The sequence below is a fragment of the Geotrypetes seraphini genome, chromosome 16 (assembly GCF_902459505.1).
Source record: "Geotrypetes seraphini chromosome 16, aGeoSer1.1, whole genome shotgun sequence".
NCBI lineage: Eukaryota > Metazoa > Chordata > Amphibia > Gymnophiona > Dermophiidae > Geotrypetes > Geotrypetes seraphini.
Window position 1 is genome coordinate 19,042,627 of NC_047099.1, and position 21,972 is coordinate 19,064,598.

The 21,972-nt window shown below is 48.7% G+C and overlaps 1 protein-coding gene across 12 annotated transcripts in view; it reads right to left on the minus strand.

The window, feature by feature from the left end:
• The window catches only part of LOC117350768 (sodium/hydrogen exchanger 10-like), a 753,575-nt gene that overhangs the window by 413,974 nt on the left and 317,629 nt on the right, over positions 1 to 21,972 (minus strand). For all 12 annotated transcript variants that reach the window (XM_033925346.1, XM_033925349.1, XM_033925353.1 and 9 more), the window contains one exon: positions 10,207 to 10,326. In XM_033925346.1, coding sequence (XP_033781237.1) covers positions 10,207 to 10,326 — 120 coding nt within the window. The remainder of the gene's footprint in view (positions 1 to 10,206; positions 10,327 to 21,972) is intronic.

Below are 21,972 nucleotides of genomic sequence, written 5' to 3' on the forward strand. Positions count from 1 at the left end.
TCCTGACTAAGTCGCCACAAAATTTAGTTAACTTATTTTTAAAGTAAAGTTTCATGATTAACATTCTATCTATCTCACTCATGCATGTTATCACCAAGGTAGATCGACTCTGAATCACATCTTGAGTATCTTCTAAAAATTTGGTTAAATTAATTTCTGTTGTGACCAGATGGTCCACCTCTTTGGGCAGGAGGGAACCCAAGCCCTCCTGCCCAGTGATCCCCAACCCCCCCCCCTGCCGTCGAGTCCAATGAGGCCAGGAGGGAGCCCAAACCCTCCTGGCCCTGCAATTTCCAACCCTCCTCCCACCCCCACGATGAGGCCAGGAGGGAGCCCAAACCCTCCTGGCCCTGCAATTTCCAACCCTCCTCCCACCCCCACGATCCGCCCAGGAGGGAGCACAAGCCATCCTGGACACGCGACCCCCACCCCTCCAGCCCAAGCAGACCCCCTACCCCCCTCTCCCACTAAAATACAGGCAGGAGGGATCCCAGGCCCTCCTGCCCTCGACTCAAACCCCCCACGACCGCCCTCGAACCCCCGATCGGCCCCTCCGCCAACCCCACGACTGCCCCCACCCCCAAATCCCACCCCCGTACCTTGACATCGTTGGACGGACGGACGGGTGCCAAGCCTGCCTGTCTGGCAGGCCAGCCAGCTCAGGAATGGGGCCGGATTGGCCCAGGCTCAAACCCCGCCCACAGGTGGGGCCTGAGGTGCCTGAGCCAACCAGAATAGGCCCAGGAACCTTAGGCTCCTCCTGTGGGCGGCGCCTTAAGCACATGGGCCGGGTTGGGTCTATGTGCCTAAGGCCCCCCCACAAGAGGAGCCTAAGCTCCTGGGCCTATTCTACTTGGCTCAGGCACCTCAGGCCCCACCTGTGGGCGGGGTTTGAGCCTGGGCCAATCCGGCCCCATTCCTGAGCTGGCTGGCCTGCCAGACGGGCAGGCTTGGCACCCGTCCGTCCGTCCAACGATGTCAAGGTATGGGGGGTGGGATTGGGGGTGGGGGGCAGTCATGGGGTCGGCGGGGGGTCATGGATTGGCGGTGGGGCCAATCGGGGGTTTGGGAGGGCGGTCGTGGGGGGGTTGAGTCGAGGGCAGGAGGGCCTGGGATCCCGCCTGCCTGTATTTTAGTGGGAGAGGGGAGTAGGGGGTCTGCCTGGGCTGGAGGGGTTGGGCTCCCTCCTGCCCGATCTTGTAAGGAGTGGGGGTCGCTTGGGCTTCCTCCTGGCCGGATCGTGGGGGGGAGGGGGGTTGGAAATTGCAGGGCCAGGAGGGCTTGGGCTTCCTCCTGGTCCCATCGGACTAAGCGGGGGGGGGGGGGGTTGGGGATCACGAGGCAGGAGGGCTTGGGCTCCCTCCTGCCCCAATAGTGTTGGGGAGGTCAGGGGGTGCCACGGGGCAAGAGGGCTTGGACTCCCTCTTGCCCCGATGTCGCCGGGGGTGGGGGGGATCGCAGGGCAAAAGGCCTTGGGCTCCCTCTTGCCCTGATGTCGTCGGGGGGGGGGGGGATTCTGTAACCAGTGTTGTTTTCGACAGACACCGGTTACAGAATCCAGCTTTTAGGCTCCTCCTTCGCCTAAAAGCCCTTGTTTTGGACTTTTGGGGCTTAGGCTTTTTTTAGATTGATTATATGGTATAATAACTCTCAGAGATTTTGATAAACTCGATGCCTCTTCCATAACCTCTTTGTTCAACTCACAAATAGAAGATCTTGATAATCTCACCCTTGAAGAACAAGTCACTAAATGGGAAAACTGCAGTAAAACTCTTCTAGATACATTCGCACCCTCCACCACTCGTATAATATCTGCAAAACGTTCCAAAAATCCCTAGTATACAGCAGAACTAACGCTAATAAAAAAACAATTACGATCCTTGGAGAAGAAATGGCGGCAAAAATAAATATCAAGAGCAAATTATTACAAAAAGAAAATTAATATGGCTAAAAGGAGCTATTAATAATAATAATAATAACTTTATTCTTTTATACCGCCATAACCAAAAGTTCTAGGCGGTTTACACTAAAAAGAGGTTGACAATCAGCGAAATACAATAATACAGTAAAAAATACAAATATTTGTAAAACAGAATTTCAATAATAAAACTCACTAAGTAATAAACATCGAACAAAGTGGTCTTAATTAATTTCCGAAAACTGCAATAGGATAACATAGCTTGCTGAATACATTTACTTAACCAAGATTGTTGCCTACCAGCTTGAAATGCTAGGGTCCTATCTAAGAAGATCTTATATCTACACCCATTAATTTTTGGATAAGCAAATAAGTAGAAGTTTCTAGTTTCTCTTGATGGTCTATGCCAGTGTTTTTCAACCGCTGTTCCGCGGCACACTAGTGTGCCGCGAGATGTTGCCTGGTGTGCCGTACGGTCAGGGCCGCCATCAGGGCAGTACCACCAGTCTAGGGAGAGGGGCGGTCCGCCCCACGTGGACAGGAGAGAGCTGGACGGGGGACCCGCGGAGTTCAATACATCTCCAGCCGCGAGGCTCGTCTTCTGTTCCTGCCTGCCCTGCAGCTAACATATAGCCGATCGCAAGCGTTCCCCGATGTCAGCGCTGACGTCGGAGGGAGGGCTTAAGCAAAGCCTGCCCTCCGACGTCAGCGCTGACGTCGGAGAATACTTCCGTTCGGCTATTTGTGCGCGGCAGGGCAGGCAGGAAGCAGAAGACAAGCCTCGCGGCTTGAGCTTCGTTTTGCTGAGAAAGTTGCAAAGATGGGCTGGGAGGCAAACACGGAACACAAAAGGGGGGAGGGAGTGCATTTTGGACACAAGGCATGAACTTGGGAGAGAGGAAGGGAGGGAAAGAGATGCTGAGGTGGGGGAGGGAAATGGGTTTTTGGACACAGAAGGCATGGACTTGGGAGAGAGGAAGGGAGGGAAAGAGATGCTGAGGTGGGGGAGGGAATGCGTTTTTGGACACAGAAGAAATGGACTTGGGAGAGAGGAAGGGAGGGAAAGAGATGCTGAGGTGGGGGAGGGAATGCGTTTTTGGACACAGAAGAAATGGACTTGGGAGAGAGGAAGGGAGGGAAAGAGATGCTGAGGTGGGGGAGGGAATGAGTGTTTGGACACAGAAGGCATGGACTTTGGAGAGAGGAAGGGAGGGAAAGAGATGGTTGTGTACACGGGGAATAGAAGAAAGGAGAATTTTTGGTCATAGGGAGGGAGTGAGGTACAGAAAGTGGCATACCAGGGTGGGGGGGCGGTCTGCCCCACCCCGGGTTTACGTCCCAAGGGGGTGCACAGCTGGCCACCCTCCAGTGTTGTCCCTAGGCCGGCAAACTGCGGCTCTTTAGCCACTTGAGTGCCACCGCCGCCATCGGGAACAGGCCGGCGCCAAGTTCTCCCTGCTTTTCCCTGTGGGGCCGGCCAACTCTCGCCACTCGCGTCAATTCTGACGTCGGAGAGGACGTTCTGGGCCAGCCAATCGCTGCCTGGCTGGCCTAGAACATCCTCTCCGACGTTAGAATTGACGACGGGTGGCGAGAGTTGGTCGGCCCTGCGGGGAAGAGAAGCAGGGAGAACTCGGTGCCGGCCTGTTCCCGATGGCGGCAGTGGCAGCCTATTCCCCAGTGGCGGTGGCAGCATTATAAAATACTTTCTTTGTGTTTATTTGATTCCTATATATTTATATATAGTCAATATAGGCACAGTTAAATTTTTTAACTTTTTCTAATGGTGGTGTGCCTCGTGATTTTTTTCATGAAACAAGTGTGCCTTTGCCCAAAAAAGGATGAAAAACACTGGTCTATGCAACACAAAATGAGGAAAAAGGTAAGCTGGAGACAATCCCATATCAGCTTAAAGCAAATATAGGAAAATTTGAATAATACTCTTGCCTACAAAGGCAGCCAATGAAATAAACGATAATATGGACTAATATGGTTGTTCTTTTCTAAACCATAAATGAATCGAACAGCTGCAGTGGCGTACCTAGGGTATGTGGCACCCGGGGCCCATCATTTTTTGACACCCCCCCCCCCCCCCCCCCATGTAAAAAAATTTTTTTTTTTTTTTTTTTGCAATAACCATGAAATGGAATAAATGGTCAGAATAGAAACAGGCAGTGAAAATTTTCTTTTATTGAACCTCATATATGTAACCATTATTCCAAACATAACATAACATAAATTATGTCTAAATTGTCATGACATTAGAAGTACATATGGAGTAGTTGCAGGTGATGCTTGGGACAGTTCTGATTGTGTTAGTTCGGTTTTATGTGTTTTTTGAATAGAAGGGTTTTTATTTCTTTTTGAAGGTTTTGCAGTCTGTGGTTGATATCAATTGGTTGTAGAGTTGGGGGTCGAGTGTTGCAGCTCGAATGGCTAGGAGGTTGTCGAACAGTTTTTTTCTTTTGACGTTTTTGGTTGGAGGGTGTGTGAATGGTGCACAAGTTCTCCTATGTCTGTTTGAAGTGGATTGAATTATTTAGCTGAAGAAATTAGTTACCCCCCATTCCACACACATTAATTCTCTTCCATTTTTGTTCCCATTATAAAAAACACTGATAAGTTCCCAGAAAAAAAATACATTAAAATAAGAAGTGAAAACAAAGGCCCCTACATATGAGAACATAACATAAGAATAGCCTAACTGGGTCAGACCAATGGTCCATCATGCCCAGTAGCCCATTCTCATGGTAGCCAATCCAGGACACTAATACCTGGTCAAAACCCAAAGAGTAGCAACATTCCATGCTACCAATCCAGGGCAAGCAGACACTTCCCCCATGTCTTAATAACAGATTATGGACTTTTCCTCCAGGAATTTGTCCAAATCTTTCTTAAAACCAGCTACACTATCTGCTTTTACCATAACTTCTGGCCACTTCATTTTTAAGTTTAGATCTTTCCTTTCAAACAGAGACCTTGCTAGATGTCAAATACAGCACAAGGTAACTTCACATGGACTTAGCTGTGCAGGAAATGTGAATCTCCTCATACACCCACCATATAGTGCAAAAATGTGCAAAGGTCTGTTTTTTTTCTTTCGATCACTACATAGCCTAATGCCACACAAGCAGCGCTGTTACAAACATATTCTGTAGGTCAATGCTAAGGATAACAAAGTTTCCTTCCTTGGACCAGAAGGAGATAAACCACTGGAAGAGATCCCAAAACAACAGCCAAAGACCCACTCAGTGTGTGAATCAGTTGAGTGGAGTGGACTAACTGGGGGGTGGAAATGGGCCCGGAGTTTGCTCAGCAGAATTTCCCAGACCACCTCTTCCTCTCAACACATTGACACGCTGCCACCATCACCACTAGGAACACCTCACTGGGTAGGCCAGCTATGCTATAAACTTTATAAAACACATTATTATATTTTCTTATAAAGCACATATTTTAACTGACCTCTCTGACATCCTCAGCCTTTCCATTCACAAAAATAGAAGGAAGAAAAGTTCCCATTTCCTGCTGTCTCATGTCCCCGGCCTATACAATATTTTTTTTCTGCAGACCCTTCAAAAGTCTGACCAAATCCTCGTTTCACTTGCATTATAAAGTACTGAGGATGCCATCTCTCCCCAATCCCAGGTCCTAAAGTCTAAAACAGTAGCGCAAACTAATGCTGCCAGATACAGGAAAAAAAAAATTTTGATTCGATTCAGCCCTATTGAATTGGTTTTTCAATTCGATTTTCCTGCCCAGTTGGGTGATTTTTTTCAAAACTCCTGGTGGGTTTTATAGCTTTTTCACCCCCTTTGGCTTCTCCTAACCACACTGGCGCTGTGGTGTAAATAAAATAAAGAAACAAAAAGGACTTTTCCTCTTTCTGTTAAATCCTAGCTCACGTTTGCAGTCCAACACCAGCTCTGGTAGGATACACATTTCAAATCTGACATGTTATAATCACAAAACAGAAAATAAAATTAATTTTTTTACCTTTTGTTGTCTGGTTATATTTCAAATCTTGTTGGTCCAAGGCTCTGGTTTTCTTCTGATAACTTGCTTGCCAGGGTCTCCTTCTTTCTGCATGCTAACCATCCATCTGCCAACTCTGTCCTCCCTTTCCATTTCCCTTCCCTTCCCAGGAAGTCTGGTATCTTTCCTTTTTTTCATCTCCCTCCACAGATCCACCTTTTCTTAAATACCCTTTCATCCGGCATCTCTCCCTCCTTCCCCACCATCCCAGAGTCCACCATCTCTCCGTTTCTTTTCCTAATTACCCTCCTATCCAGTATCTCTATCCCTCCTCCACACCATCCCTTGTGACCAATTTCTCTCCCTTTCTGTTCCTTCCCTCCCTAAATCCCATGGTCCATCATCTCTCTCCCTCTCCTCTATTTTCAGACCCATTATTTCTTCCCCCCCCCCAAAGTTTGGCATATGCATGTCTCTTTGAACACCCCCTTCCCTCCGTGTACTTCTAAATCATGGTCCCCCCCCAAAAGCCTGTCCCCCCTTAAAGGTCTGCCTGTCCCACCTTGAAGGCCTGCACCCCCCTTGAAGGCCTGTCCCTTCCCCTTGTAGGCCTGTCCCCCCCTTGAAGGCCTGCCTGCCTGTCCCCCCCCTTGAAGGTCTGCACCCCCCGAAGGCCTGCACCACCCCGAAGGCCTGTCCCCCACTTGAAGGCCTGTCCCACCCCCTTGTAGCTTCTCCCCCCCCCCCCTTGTAGGCCTGTCCCTCCTTGAAGGCCTGCCTGCCTGCCTTTCCCCCCTTGAAGGCCTGTCCCCCCTTGAAGGCCTGCACCCCCTTGAAGGCCTGCACCACCCCCCTCGAAGGCCTGCACTCCCTTGAAGGTCTGCACCCCCCCCCCGAAGGCCTGTCCCCCACTTGAAGGCTTGTACCACCCCCTTGTAGCTTCTCCCCCCCCTTGTAGGCCTGCCTGCCTGCCTTTCCCCCCCTTGAAGGCCTGCACCCCCCTGAAGGACTGCACCCCCCCCCCCGAAGGCCTGCACTCCCTTGAAGGTCTGCACCCCCCCGAAGGCCTGTCCCCCCCCTTGAAGGCCTGTCCCACCCCCTTGTAGGCCTGTCCCCCCCTTGTAGGCCTGTCCCCCCCTTTAAGGCCTGCCTGCTTGCCTTTCCCCCCCTTGAAGGCCTGTCTCCCCCTTGAAGGCCTGCACCCCCCTTGAAGGCCTGCACCCCCCCTTGTAGGCCTGTCCCCCCCCTTGTAGGCCTGTCCCCCCCCCCTTGTAGGCCTGTCCCCCCCTTGAAGGCCTGCCTGCCTTTCCCCCCTTGAAGGCCTGTTCCCCCCCTTGAAGGCCTGCACCCCCTTGAAGGTCTGCACCCCTCCAAAGGCCTACACCCCCCCCCCCCGAAGGCCTGCACCCCCCTGAAGGCCTGCCTGCCCCCCTTGAAGGCCTGCACCCCTTGAAGGTCTGCACCCCCCCCCGAAGGCCTGTCCCCCCTTGAAGGCCTGCCTGCCTGCCTGTCACCCCCTCCCCCTTGAAAGCCTGCTTGCCTGCCCGCCCGCCCCACCCTGAAGGCCTGATGCCCCGACCCACCCCGAAGGACCGCTCGCCCCCCTGGCCTCCCCACACCACCTATGAACAGCCGCAGCAGGATCGCGAAGTCAGCGTCAGCGATCCCTGCGCTGCTTCCTTCGCCACGGTCCCGCCCCTCCTCTGACATCAGAGGAGGGGCGGGATCGCGGCGCAGGAAGCAGCGCAGGGATGCTGACGCTGACTTCGCGATCCTGCTGCGGGCTGCTTCACAGGTGGTGCAGGAAGGTCAGTGGGGCGAGCGGTCCTTCAGGGGTGGCGGGGGACTGAATGGCAAGGCCGGGAACACCCCCTTAGGGCTGGTACCCGGGGCGGCCCGCCCCCCCCGCCCCCCCCCTAGGTACGCCACTGAACAGCTGTATTCTGAATTATCCTTAATTTCCATAGAATTTTTTTGGTGCTCCTAAATAGATGTTACAATAGTCTAAAACAGATAAAACTAATAAACCAATAGTCTGAATGATAAAGGATCAAAATATTTTTTATGGTTCTTAATTTCCACAATATAAAAATGTATTTTTGTATCACTAAGTTCGTGTGTTCTGCTAATGTTAAATGTTGGTCTAGTGTGACTTAGAGAGTTGCACGGGGACAAAAATCCCACCCATCCCCACCCGGATCCTCTCCGTCCCCACCCATCCCTGCAAGGAATTACCTCCATCCCCGCCCATCCCCATAAAAAGCAGCAATTACTTCTGACAGGATCATCAATTCCACAGTTTCTTTTGTGTTTGTGCTGCTGTTTTCCTTGTGGAATCTCTTTGATGGAACCCTTTTTTTGTTTTCTGTTCAGGTAATTAACTTATAAACCCCCTCTTTTACTCTTTTATATTATATGGACGAACCCTGCTTCCAAAGCCTTCTATCCCGTGGGAGTCCCGTTGGCTAGAGGGGGGTCCCCGTGGGAGTCCCGTGGGCCAGAGGGGGGTCCCCGTGGGAGTCCCATGGGTTAGGGGGGATTCCCGCGTGATCCCCGTTCCCATGCAGACCTCTAGCCCTGTGACTCCCACATTTAACACTAGCAGAACACAAACTTAGTGGTACAAAAATGCTTTTTTATATTGTGGAAATTAAGAACCATAAAAAAATATTTTGATCCTTTATCGTTCAGATTGTTGGTGCAGGCATTAGTTTTATCTATTTTAGACTATTGTAACATCATCTATTTAGGAGTACCCCACAAAAATTCTAAGGAAATTAAAGATAATTCAGAATACAGCTGTTCGACTGATTTTTGGTTTAAAAAAGATTTTTAAAGATGTATTTGAACTGTAAAAGCTACAAGGCCACCAAATTACATGCGTTTTAACCTACTGTTATTCTCTTTTATGTTCTCCATTTCTTTATGCTTTGTAGTTTTTCTCCCTTTCCTTCTGTTCATGTAGTCGTGTATTTGTCTATGTTACAGTCTTTTATTCCCCAAAACTGAAAACCCATCTGTTCGACACTTAATCTCCTGCATCCTTTCCTCTCCTCTTCTCCTCCCCTTCCCCTCTCACCTCCTCTCTCCCCCTCTTATCTCTCCCCTCCCTCTCCCTCCTACCTATCCTCCTCCCCTCTCCCCTCTCTCCCCCCTCTCTCTAAAGTCACCTTGAGCTGTATAGGTATGAGTGATGCACAAAGAGATTAGATTAGAAAATATTCTGTCACTCCCTTTTTTAAATTTTGTATATCGCATTGAATTTATGATAATGCATTTTAATCAAAATTTTATTAAACTTGAAACTTTAGGCGCCTATGAATTTATTTCTTAGTGCTACTTAAAATAACCGATTAGCGCTAAGCTTAAAACAAGTTATTTTGGGGCATTCCAGGGGTAGAGTCATTCTCTCCTAAGAGAACTGAATTCCAGTTGCTCTCTATTTCACATTTAAAAAACTTACTTTAATTCATAACATTCATAATTTTTTTACACCATTATACCTTTCTCGGCAGTTAAATCCTTACATCCCCTCCACAGCATTAAGATTATCTAAGTCAAATTTTTCTCTACCTTCCCTCTTCTTAACACTTACTTATTTTATTAAATTTTATAATGTAAACTGCACTGAAAGTTTTTACTCAAGGCAGTATAGCAAATTTTTAATAAACTTGAAATCATGGCAATATTCAGCACTTAATTGGCTAGGATCACATAAAAATCAGTTCTATTTTGGGGCTCTTTTTCACAAAGCCATAGTAGCAGTTCATGAATAGCAAATGTAACAAAGCTTTGTTTCTTTTTACATTTGGGAATTGCTACTGTGGCTTTGTAAAAGGAGCCCTTAACCCAGGGGTAGGGAATTCCGGTCCTCGAGAGCCATAGTCCAGTTGGGTTTTCAGGATTTCCCCAATGAATATGCATTGAAAGCAGTGCATGCAAATAGATCTCATGCATATTCATTGGGGAAATCCTGAAAACCCGACTGGAATATGGCCCTACCCCTTCTTAACCCATAGCCGGTTAACTGCTGAATATCACACTTATCCAGTTATGTGTTCACTGGCTCCTGTAACCCAGAAATTCATGCCTGTGCCTAGACATGGCCCAGTATTGAATTTCCATGTTTAACTCTAATCACCACTGACTGAATATCAGATCATTGTATTTTATTAATTTACAGCATTATTATATTTTTATTGGTTATTTTCAAAGTAATAAAAGATCTTAATTTCTGATACATCACTTTGAGTCCCTGCACTTTTTCATAACATAAATTTCAGTTAAACCATCTCCATATTTTGCAAACTTACTCTGATGGTTCGACATGTTGTTCTTTGATGTTGTACATCCAGCATTGCAGCTGTTGTTTCAAAACGACAAAGATATCTTTTGCTTCCCAGTACTGTCCTACATCTTTGATGTCCATAAACCTAGAAGATATAAATAGAAGTTTCCAATAAGAGAAGGGTCACTCTCCAGAAAAACTTATTTGCCAAAGTTACATATTGGGTGTTCAAGGGCTACTGTGGCTCAAGGGTCAGGGACAGAGTCCCTGCACTTTCTACGAATGCATCCTGTGCTCTGATACAGAATACAAGATAAAACACTGTTTTATTTGTAAATCTGGTCTCTCCCCAATTGTCCTGGGCTCTTTGGGTAAGTAACCTTGATCAGGATTACAATTACAAATAAGAATTTTATTTTGTGAGCTGGGCATGGACCGAGACCAGGCTAAATCCCTGTACATAAGCTGAAGGGTACGCTTTCCTGCTAGAGAACCAGCTAGAGAAATGGGCAGAAAAAAGGCAGATGAAGTTTACCATAGAAAAATGCAAAGTGATGCACCTGGGTAAGAAAAACAAGGAACATGAATATAAAATGTTAGGTATGACACTGGGCAAGACCGAACAAGAAAGCAATGTTACTTACCGTAACAGTTGTTATCCAGGGACAGCAGGCAGCTATTCTCACTAGTGGGTGATGTCATCCGACAGAGCCCCGATACGGACATCTTGCAAGCATGTCTTGCTTGAAGAAACTCAGAAGTTTCGAGATGCCCGCACCGCGCATGCGCCAGTGCCTTCCCGCCCGATGCTCCGGGCGTGTCTCCTCAGTTCAGGTAGCTAGCAGAGAAGCCAACCCAGGGGAGGTGGGTGGGACGTGAGAATAGCTGCCTGCTGTCCCTGGATAACAACTGTTACGGTAAGTAACATTGCTTTATCCCAGGACAAGCAGGCAGGTATTCTCACTAGTGGGTGACCTCCAAGCTAACCTCAATGGGATGGAGGGAGAGTTGGCAACTTAGGAGAACAAATTTTGTAACACAGTTTGGCCAAACTGTCCATCCCGTCTGGAGAAAGTATCCAGACAATAATGAGAGGTGAATGTATGAACCGAGGACCAAGTGGCAGCCTTACAAATCTCCTCAATCGGTGTCGATCTGAGGAAGGCTACAGAGGCCGCCATTGCTCTGACCCTATGGGCTGTGACCTTACAGGGAAGGGGTAATCCAGCCTGGGCATAGCAGAAAGAGATATAAGCCGCCATCCAATTGGAGATGGTGCGCTTCGATACAGGTCGTCCCAACTTGTTTGGATCAAAGGAGACGAAAAGTTGAGGAGCAGTTCTGTGTGGTTTGGTGCGATCCAAGTAGAAAGCCAAAGCACGTTTACAGTCCAGAGTGTGCAGAGCTGATTCTCCAGGATGAGAATAAGGCTTTGGAAAAAACACTGGAAGCACGATGGATTGGTTGAGATGAAATTCAGAGACCACCTTAGGTAGGAATTTCGGATGAGTGCGGAGGACCACCTTGTCATGATGGAAAACTGTGAAAGGTGGGTCCGCCACCAAGGCCTGAAGCTCACTGACCCTGCGAGCAGATGTGAGGGCCACCAGAAAAACCACTTTCCAAGTGAGAAACTTTCGGGGAGCCTTGCTCAGAGGCTCAAAAGGAGGTTTCATAAGCTGAGAAAGGACAACATTTAGATCCCAAACCACTGGAGGCGGTTTGAGAGGAGGATTAACATGAAAAAGTCCTTTCATAAATCTGGAAACCACAGGATGAGAAGAGAGAGGTTTCCCTTGTAGAGGCTGATGGAAAGCCGCAATAGCACTCAGGTGGACTCGAATAGATGTTGACTTGAGACCAGACTGAGACAGGTGTAGAAGATAGTCCAATACAGAGGAAAGAGAGGCTCGTTGAGGCTCCTTAGAATTGGAAACACACCAAGAAGAAAATCTAGACCACTTCTGGGAGTAGCATTGACGAGTAGCAGGCTTCCTAGAAGCTTCCAAGACCTCTCTCACCGCCTGGGAAAACTGGTGAGGGGTTACGTTGAGAGGAACCAAGCTGTCAGGTGGAGAGACTGCAGGTTGGGATGAAGCAGTGAACCTTGATGTTGAGTAAGCAGTGAAGGAAACACTGGAAGAAGGACCGGCTCCCTGCTGCTGAGTTGAAGTAGAAGGGAGAACCAAGGTTGTCTGGGCCACCGAGGAGCAATCAGAATCATGGTGGCATGGTCCGATCTCAACTTGACCAGAGTCTTTTGAATGAGAGGAAATGGGGGGAACGCATACAGGAAGTGATTCCCCCAATCCAGTAGAAAGGCATCTGCCTCGAGACGATGAGGAGTGTAGATCCTGGAGCAAAAAAGAGGCAGTTTGAAGTTGTGGGGAGCCGCAAAGAGGTCTATCTGAGGCGTTCCCCACTGAGCAAAGATCTGATGAAGGGGCCTGGAATGGAGGGTCCATTCGTGAGGCTGGAGAAGCCGACTCAGCTTGTCCGCCAAGACATTGTCCTTCCCCTGAATGTAGACAGCTTTGAGGAAGGTATTGTGGCGAACCGCCCAATCCCAGACTCTGAGAGCTTCCTGGCAGAGGGAGGCCGAGCCCGTGCCCCCTTGCTTGTTTACATAATACATGGCGACCTGATTGTCGGTGCGAATGAGGACCACCATGTCGTGCAGCAGATGTTGAAAAGTTTGAAGAGCATTGAAGATGGCTCTGAGCTCCAGAAGATTGATTTGATGGAGTCGGTCCGCACAGGTCCAGAATCCCTGAGTGCGGAGCCCATCCAGATGCGCTCCCCAGGCATAGGTCGAGGAATCGGTTGTGAGAACCTTCTGGTGGGGAGGAGACTGAAACAGCAAACCTCTGGATAGATTCGAAGAGGTCATCCACCAGAGCAGAGACTGCCAAAGAGCAGGAGTGACTGTGATGTGTCGAGACAACGGATCCGACACCTGAGTCCACTGAGATGCCAGGGTCCACTGAGGAATCCTGAGGTGGAGTCTGGCAAACGGCGTCACATGAACTGTAGAGGCCATGTGGCCCAGGAGGACCATCATGTGTCTTGCCGAGATGGTCTGGCGAGAAGACACAGACTGGCAGAGATGAAGAAGAGCATCCATGCGCTGAGAAGGAAGGAATGCTCTGAGACGAATAGTATCCAGGACAGCCCCGATGAAGGGCAGAGACTGGGTCGGCTGTAGATGAGACTTGGGAAAGTTGATCTCGAATCCCAAACTCTGCAGAAACAGAACCGTGGACAGGGTCGCCGAGAGGACCCCTGAGGCCGAGGGAGCCTTGATCAGCCAGTCGTCGAGGTAGGGGAATACCTGAAGACCCTGGTTCCTGAGTGCTGCGGCCACCACCACCAGACACTTCGTGAAGACTCTGGGAGACGAAGACAGGCCGAATGGAAGCACTCGGTACTGCAGATGGAGATGTCCCACCCGAAATCTGAGGAACTTGCGAGAGGCCGGATGAATTGGGATATGAGTGTAGGCCTCCTTGAGATCCAGAGAACATAACCAGTCGTTCTGCTCGAGGAGGGGGTAGAGAGAAGCAAGTGTCAGCATGCGAAACCTCTCTTTGACAAGGAATTTGTTGAGGACCCTGAGGTCCAGAATGGGTCGCAGGTCGCCCGTTTTCTTCGGGACAAGGAAGTACCGGGAGTAAAATCCCTGGTTCAGTTGGTCCGTTGGAACCGGCTCCACGGCCCGAAGCCGGAGCAAAGCCTGAGCCTCCTGAAGAAGAAGGGCGGTCTGAGTCAAGTTGGAAGGATAATCTCTTGGAGGGTGGTCCGGAGGGACCCGATGGAAATGAAGAGAGTATCCCTCCCTGATGATAGTAAGGACCCAGAGGTCGGTTGTTATGGCCTCCCAGCGATGATAAAAATGATGGAGGCGCCCTCCGATGGGAAAAACAGGGGGAGGCAGAACGAGGTTGGTTATGCCCTCGACGAGACAGTCAAAAAGGCTGTGTGGTCTTAGGGACAGCAGGCGACTGAGACTTAGGCTGACCCTTCTGGGGAGGCTGACGCTTCGCCGGTTGTCTCGCAGGAGGAGTTTGCCTCGGCTGATAACGCCTCTGATAAATCAACGGTGGACGAGAAGGTCGAGACTGCTGAGGCTTGGGCTTCGGCCGAAGGATAGATTGGAAGGACTTTTCGTGGTCAGGCAACTTCTTCGTGACAGTCTCGATGGATTCGTCAAAAAGATCCGCCCCAGCACACGGGACGTTCGCCAGGCGGTCCTGAAGATTCGGGTCCATATCAATGGTCCGCAACCAGGCCAACAGGCGCATCGCCACCGAGCAAGCCGCCGCTCGGGCAGAGAGCTCGAACGCATCATAGGCAGATTGCATCAACTGAAGTCGGAGTTGGGACAACAAAGCAACCACTTCCTCAAACTCAAACCTAGCCTGGGACTCGATGTATGGAGTGAACTTTCGAAGCACAGGTAGAAAAAATTCCAAGTAGGTTGCAAAGTGGAAGTTGTAATTCAGGACTCTAGACGCCATCATCGAATTCTGATAGATGCGTCGCCCAAACTTATCCATGGTTCTGCCCTCGCGGCCCGGAGGTACGGAAGCGTAGACCTGGCCAGGATGAGACCGCTTGAGCGAGGATTCGACCAGGAGGGACTGGTGCGAAAGCTGAGGACCCTCGAAGCCTTTATGATGTACCGTGCGGTACCGCGAATCCAATTTGCCAGGGACCGCAGGGATAGAGTAAGGAGACTCGAAGCAGCGCATGAAGGTCTGGTCGAGAAGCTTGTGCAGGGGAAGCCGCAAGGACTCCGCCGGAGGCTGAGGCAAGTGCATGGTATCGAGATACTCTTTGGAATATTGAGACCCCGCATCTAGAGTAATGTCCAAGTCATCCGCCATCTGCCTCAGGAACGATGAAAAGGACAGTTGGTCCGCCGTCGCCGGTCCGCGAGATGGACTAGAAGAAGACGAAGCCTTAGGCTCCAAAGAGGCCTGTGAGCAACAGGACGAGTAGAAAACTTCAGGTCCTCGAACTCCGGGCCCGGAGGAGGAGACCCAGTCGAAGCAGCATACCCCAACCGAGGCAATTTCTTCTGAGGCGAGACGGTTGAGTGTCGAGAGGAATGCTTCGAAGAATGCCTGGACCAATGCCCCTCTCGATGCCTGGAAGGGGATCGAGTCCTTCTGTGCGAGACTGGGTCAGACGCTTCCAAGGAGCAGATCGGACTCAATGCCGTCGATCGCAAAGGTGGAAGAGTCGGTGCTTCTCTGGACATCGCCCAGGCTTGATAGGGAGTTCGGAAGAACTCGTCCTGCTTCCTGCTATGCCCCGGACTGGAAGGCCCCGAAGGTAGATGCCACACTGAATCATGGGGCGGAGTAATCGGTTCCAAGGGAGGCAGGTCACTAAACGAGGGTTTCCTCGAGGGAATGGGCTCCAAAGGAGGCATATCACTAAGAGAATCCCTCCTCGAGGGAATCGTTTCCAAAGGAGGCATAGCACTCTCGGAGGACCTCCTCGAGGACCCGGACACCACTCGCCGCTCCTCCTCGCTGAGCAACGAGGTCGTGCAGCGAGGAGGAGGAGGAGGGGGCGGTCCGCCCCTCGAAGCCGAAGCTGGGAGGTCACCCTGGATGGTGGCAATAGACGAGGCCCCATGGTTTGCATGAGCTCAACGAACTGAGCCTCCAGAATGGACCGCAGCGAAGCCGATATGGAGGGATCCGCACCAAAAGGGGGCCCTTCCGCACGGTCTCCGTGCTCCTTAGGTGCAGTGTGCTTCTGCTTGCCAGCTTTTGGCACCTTGAGCACCACTGGTGGAACTGTAGGGGTCGATACCTGCTCCGAGGAAACGGAGGAAGGCACCGGCGCCGAAGCCTGGGCCGAAACCGGGGTGAATGATGCCGGTTTCAGGAGGCCCGAAGCAGCTGGGGAGGCAGCGGGCTTCGCTGAAGGAGTCGAAGCCCCCGTCGATGTCGATGTCGAAGCTGCAGGATCTGACGAAGCTTCCATCTTGAACATGGACTCCCAGAGCAGAAAGCGGCGCTTAAACGCTCTCGCCGTCAGAGTGGAGCAAGGCCGGCACGATTTCGGGAAGTGATCCAGTCCCAGACACTGTAAGCAGCGTCGATGAGGGTCCGTGAGCGAAATCGCGCGCTGGCACTTGCTACACTTTTTGAAACCGGTAATCAGCCGGGACATAGGCCGGAAAAGCACCGCCGCAAGGTCGAATGCGCGGGGCCTCAGCCACGCGGCCGACCCGGAGTCGGAAGGAAAAATTTTTAAAAAAAAAAAAAAGAAATCAAAGAAAGAAATAAACGCACAGGAGAGCCCAAAAGAACTCAACCCGCGGCAAAAAGAAGGCAAAAAAGATATTCAATGGGCGCAAATTGAAGATAGACTTCTCAGCTCCGCGGAAGAAAAAGAACTGAGGAGACACGCCCGGAGCATAGGGCAGGAAGGCACTGGCGCATGCGCGGTGCGGGCATCTCGAAACTTCTGAGTTTCTTCAAGCAAGACATGCTTGCAAGATGTCCGTATCGGGGCTCTGTCGGATGACATCACCCACTAGTGAGAATACCTGCCTGCTTGTCCTGGGATAAAGGGACCTGCTCAATGCGCAGCGGCAGCAAAGAAAGCAAATAGGATGTTGGGCATGATAAAGAAGGGAATCACAAGTAGATCGGCGGACATCATAATGCCGCTTTACAGAGCAATGGTCAGACCACACTTGGAGTACTGTGTTCAACACTGGTCTCCCTACCTAAAGAAGGATATAACCCTACTGGAGAGGGTGCAAAGGCGAGCCACAAAGCTAGTAAAAGGTATCGAGAATTTGAGCTACAAAGAACGCCTCGGAAAACTGGGATTGTTCACCCTCGAGAAGAGAAGACTGCGAGGAGACATGATAGAGACTTTTAAAATACTAAAAGGATTTGACAAAATAGAGCAAGAAACATCGTTATTCACATTGTCAAATGTGACTCGGACAAGAGGTCATGGACTGAAACTGAGGGGCACCAGGCCCAGGACAAATATTAGGAAGTTCTGTTTCGCACAACGAGTGGTGGACACTTGGAACGCTCTCCCTGAGGAGGTCGTGATGGAGACCAGCATTCTGGGATTCAAGAGCAAGTTGGATGCACACCTTCTTGCAAATCACATTGGGGGATACGAGTAAACAAGGTTTCTCAGCAGGGAACACCTGGCTTGGCCTCCGCGGGTGCGGGTCGCCGGACTGGATGGACCTAGAGTCTGATCCGGCGAAGCCATTTCTTATGTTCTTATGTACTCTTATCAAATAAACAGCATTCTTGGTGATTAACTTCAACTTGATTTATTAATAGAAACTTAAATAAAGCACAGTTACTTACCATAACAGTTGTTATCCAGGGACAGCGGGCAGCTATTCTCACATATGGGTGACGTCAACGATGGAGCTCGGATGCGGACAGCCTCACAAGCAGACTTGCTTGTAGAAAATTAGAAGTTTTGAGTCAGCCACACCGCGCATGCAGCATAGTGGCATAATCGTTCTTCAACTTGACAAGAGTCTTGAGAATGAGAGGGAATGCATGCAGGAAAAGATTCGTCCATTCCAGTAAGAAAGCATCTGCCTCGAGGCGATGAGGAGAATATATCCTGGAGCAGAACTGGGGCAGTTTGTGGTTGTGGGGAGCTGCAAAGAGATCTAGCTGAGGCGTTCCCCACTGCGAAAAAATGTGATGAAGAGGCGAGGAATTGAGTGTCCATTCGTGAGGTTGCAGAAGATGACTCAAGTTGTTGGCCAAGCAATTTTTCGCCCCTTGGATGTAGACAGCTTTGAGGAAGGTGTTGTGGCAGATTGCCCAGTCCCAAACCTTCAGAGCTTCTTGACAAAGGGAGGGAGATCCCCCTCCCCCCCGTTTGTTGATATAGTACATGGCGACTTGGTTGTCTGTCCAAATGAGGACTACCTGGTCGTGAAGAAGATGTTGAAAAGCTTTGAGAGCATTGAAAATCGCTCTGAGTTCCAACAGATTGATGTGAGACTGATGATCTGTACTGGTCCAGTGGCCTTGAGTACAGAGACCATCGAGATCAGCGCCCCATGCGTAGGTCAAGGAATCTGTTGTGAGGACCTTCTGATGAGGGGGCGTTTGAAACAACAAGCCTCTGAAGAGATTGGAAGAGAGCATCCACCAGCGGAGATACTGTCTCAAGGAAGGAGTGACTGCAATGTGTTGAGAGAGTGGGTCGCAAGCCTGCTTCCACTAAGATGCCAGGGTCCACTGAGGAATTCCGAGATGAAGTCTGGCAAAAGGAGTCATGTGTACTGTGGAGGCCATGTGACCTAGTAGTACCATCATGTGTCTCGCTGAGATAGAAGAGCGGGAAGACACTGCATGACAGAGTTGAAGGAGAGCATCCAGATGTTGTCGTGGGAGGAATGTTCTGAGTTGGATAGTGTCCAGAACAGCTCCGATGAATTGTAGATTCTGAGGGGGCTGAAGTTGGGATTTGGAAAAGTTGATTTTGAATCCCAAACTTTGGAGGAACCACGTAGTCCGTTGGGTTGCTACAATAACCCTCTGAGAATAGGAGATCATGTATAGTTTGTTGAAAAGTTTGTTCAAAGTGAGACAGGTATTGAACCAAGTTCTTGAAATAGGTCATATAGAAATTGTAGTTGAGGATGTGGCTAGTAAGCATTGTATTTTGAAATAGCTTATGACCCAACTTGTCCAAAGTACAACTCTCCTTACTTGGAAGTGTAGTGGCATATGATCCGGAGCTGGACGACCTCTTCAAAACAGACTCAACTAGGAGAAATTGATGCTGAAATTGAGGCTTATGAAAGCCAGGACATGTTTGAACTCTGTACAGAGAATCTAATTTTAATGGTGTCACTGAAATAAGTAGGGGAGTCTCTCAGTTTTTCAACATGGATTCTCGCATGAAATCATGGAATGGGAGTTATAGGCATTACTTTAGGATTTGCTCAAAGTCAAGTGCATCGAAAAGTGCATCTCTTGGTTCTAATTCAGATTCTATATGCACAGAAGAGTTTGACCCTTTGCCTTATGAATGAGGTAAAAGAAAGGCTCTCCGGTAGTGACCTACACCTAGGTAGAGGAGGAGATGGATCTGATGAAAGCCCAGAGGACTCTGGTGTACAATGTTCTGGGTCAGAGAAATCCTGAAGGGATAGATCTGAGCTCTATGTTCTAAAGCTGCAGATGGAAAAACCTTTCCTCCAGAAGGATGTTGAAGATTTCCAGAAATTTACAGGTATGATAGGTGTCACATGATATGAAAACTGAGGTTTTGAATAAATCAAAATGAAGTTAACATATTAAAGTTTAGGGAATTAAATGAGGTCTAATGAAAAAAAGTCTGAGGCATTGTAATTACAGATTGAAAAGTTTATATCACTGTATTTGCACTTTAGCTTTGTTAAGGAAGTTCAGAAGTTTGACTTACAGGTGCATTCGCTCTGAAGCACCCCCATATCTCTCTTCACTTATTTCCCCTTATGCTCCTCCCTGTGATCTCCATTCGTTGGGCAAGCCCTTCTTATCTGTACCCTTCTCTTCCACTGCCAACTCCAGACTCCGTCCCTTCTTTCTTGCGGCGCCATATGCCTGGAACAGGTTGCCTGAATCAATATGTCGTGCTCACTACCTAGCAACGTTCAAATCCAAGCTAAAAGCCCACTTTTTGAATCTGTTTTCAACCCCTAACTCCCATTCACGGCTGTCATATACATATACCTATTGTATCATTTCCTCTACCATAATCTCCCCAACCCCAAAATGTCCTGTCTAAATTAGATTGTAAGCTCTTCTGAGCAGGGACCGTCTATTGTATGTTAAAATGTAAAGCGCTGCCTTTCAGCACTTTAGAAATAATAAATAGTAGTAGTAGTAGACTTTTTGACTCTTAAGACATAGGCAAATTTATGCACCATTGTTCATATACATCCATGGGATTTAAAGATAAGGTTCTCAGAGGAGCAGGAAACTTGGGGTTTTTACAGAGAGGATCTGTTCATTATAGAATAGAACATACAATGCTAATTGGCAGATCATACATAAGTTAGGATGTGTCTGCAGGATGCAGGTCTTTTACTGACATGATTGGTGTCTGAAAAGGTCAGAGATCAAAAGTGATTTAGAAGAAAAAGTGAAACACTGCCACTTACTGGGTTTAAAAACTTAATATTAGAATGGTCTTAACATTAAATTAAGGATTTAAATGTAAAATTGACGTAAGGCATTCTTGGAAAGGAAGTCATGTGATCAACTGTGCCATTGTATTCTAAAGCATGATAATTATTACAAATGATGTCACATAGGGTATAAATCTGTTTGTCCTTGCATTCTCCCTTTGGAGAACACTGAAATTGAGATGGCCTGTATTGGCTCTTCCCAGATATAGGAAAACTATTAATAAAACCTATTTGCTTATTACATGGCTTTTCCTCATGTCTGTTATTTGAATTCACAGAATTGAGTCTCTAGGTGGGATAGAAAATCCATTCTGGCAATTCTTTTGGCCCCGATGTTCAAATCTTCCAGCCTGGCTTGGACAAGGAGTATGATGCTGCGTGGTATGCTGGCTATGGTGTGGATGATAAGTGTCTAGAAAGACTCCTATGTCTCCTTTGATAATGGTCCAATGTTGATAAGGAAGAAGTGCTCCGATGATAGGACCTGGATTTGCATTGAGGAGGAGACTTAGATTTGGTACCATGAGGCCTCAGAGTCAGAGTCATACTCAAGCTGGACTAGTACTGGAGGAATCAGCTGAGCAGCTGGCTTCGATTGGTCTCAAAGAATAGTTGCTAACTCTATATGAAGCAGCTCGCAAATCTGGTCCTGATTGGTAAGTTGCAGTACAGAAGATGTTGATGGTATATTTATGCAGGGTGTCGAGGCATTAGTGACCTCAATGTAGCGGCTTGCCTCAGAGGACAAACTCCCTGTAATGATGGAGAGTGAGACTGCTGCTAACACTGATTGGCATGCATCAACTTACACGATGCTAGAGATGCCGGTGAGGCATTGTTATCCTTCTTAGACTGTTTATTAGATGGTGTCGGCATCAGTACTGAGGAAGTCGGTGCTTAACACTGTGGCGAATGTGGTGCCGACTTTTATGTGTCCTTTTCAACATTGAATGTGGTAGACATCTTCGATAAATCATGGTGTCCTTAAAGTTTCTTCTGTTATAGACGTTGAGCCTTCAAAGAGTATTTTTGTAACTTTGAACAGTGATGACAAGAGTCTACTTGGTTCCTGGAGGAAAAGTCCATAGTCTGCTATTGAGACAGACATGGGGAAGCCATCATTTTCCCTGGATCAGTAACTATTTGAGTTTTTGCCAGGTACTTGTGACCTGGATTGGCCATTGTGAAGTTGGGATTCTGGGCTAGATGGACCATTGATCTGACCCAGTAAGGCTATTCTTATGTTCTTATAGCAATAGTTTCAATACTATTTGCAACAATATATTTAACAGCTGAAATTTTAACAAATAACCCAGCCCATACTTATACTAAACATGCTACAGGAAGGATCTGACAACGAGGCACATGAAGTTGTCCAGCAGACGGTTCCGGCTCCAGAGACAACAGGACGACTCCCCCCAAAGAAGCGTAGAGTGGTAGTTATTGGAAATTTGCTGCTAAGGGGCACCGAGGGACCAATTTGCAGACCTGATATGCAATCAAGAGAGGTTTGCTGTTTGCCAGGGGCCAGGATCCGAGATGTAATCGCCTGCCTAGACAGACTCATTAAGCCACAAGACCACTTCCCCATGC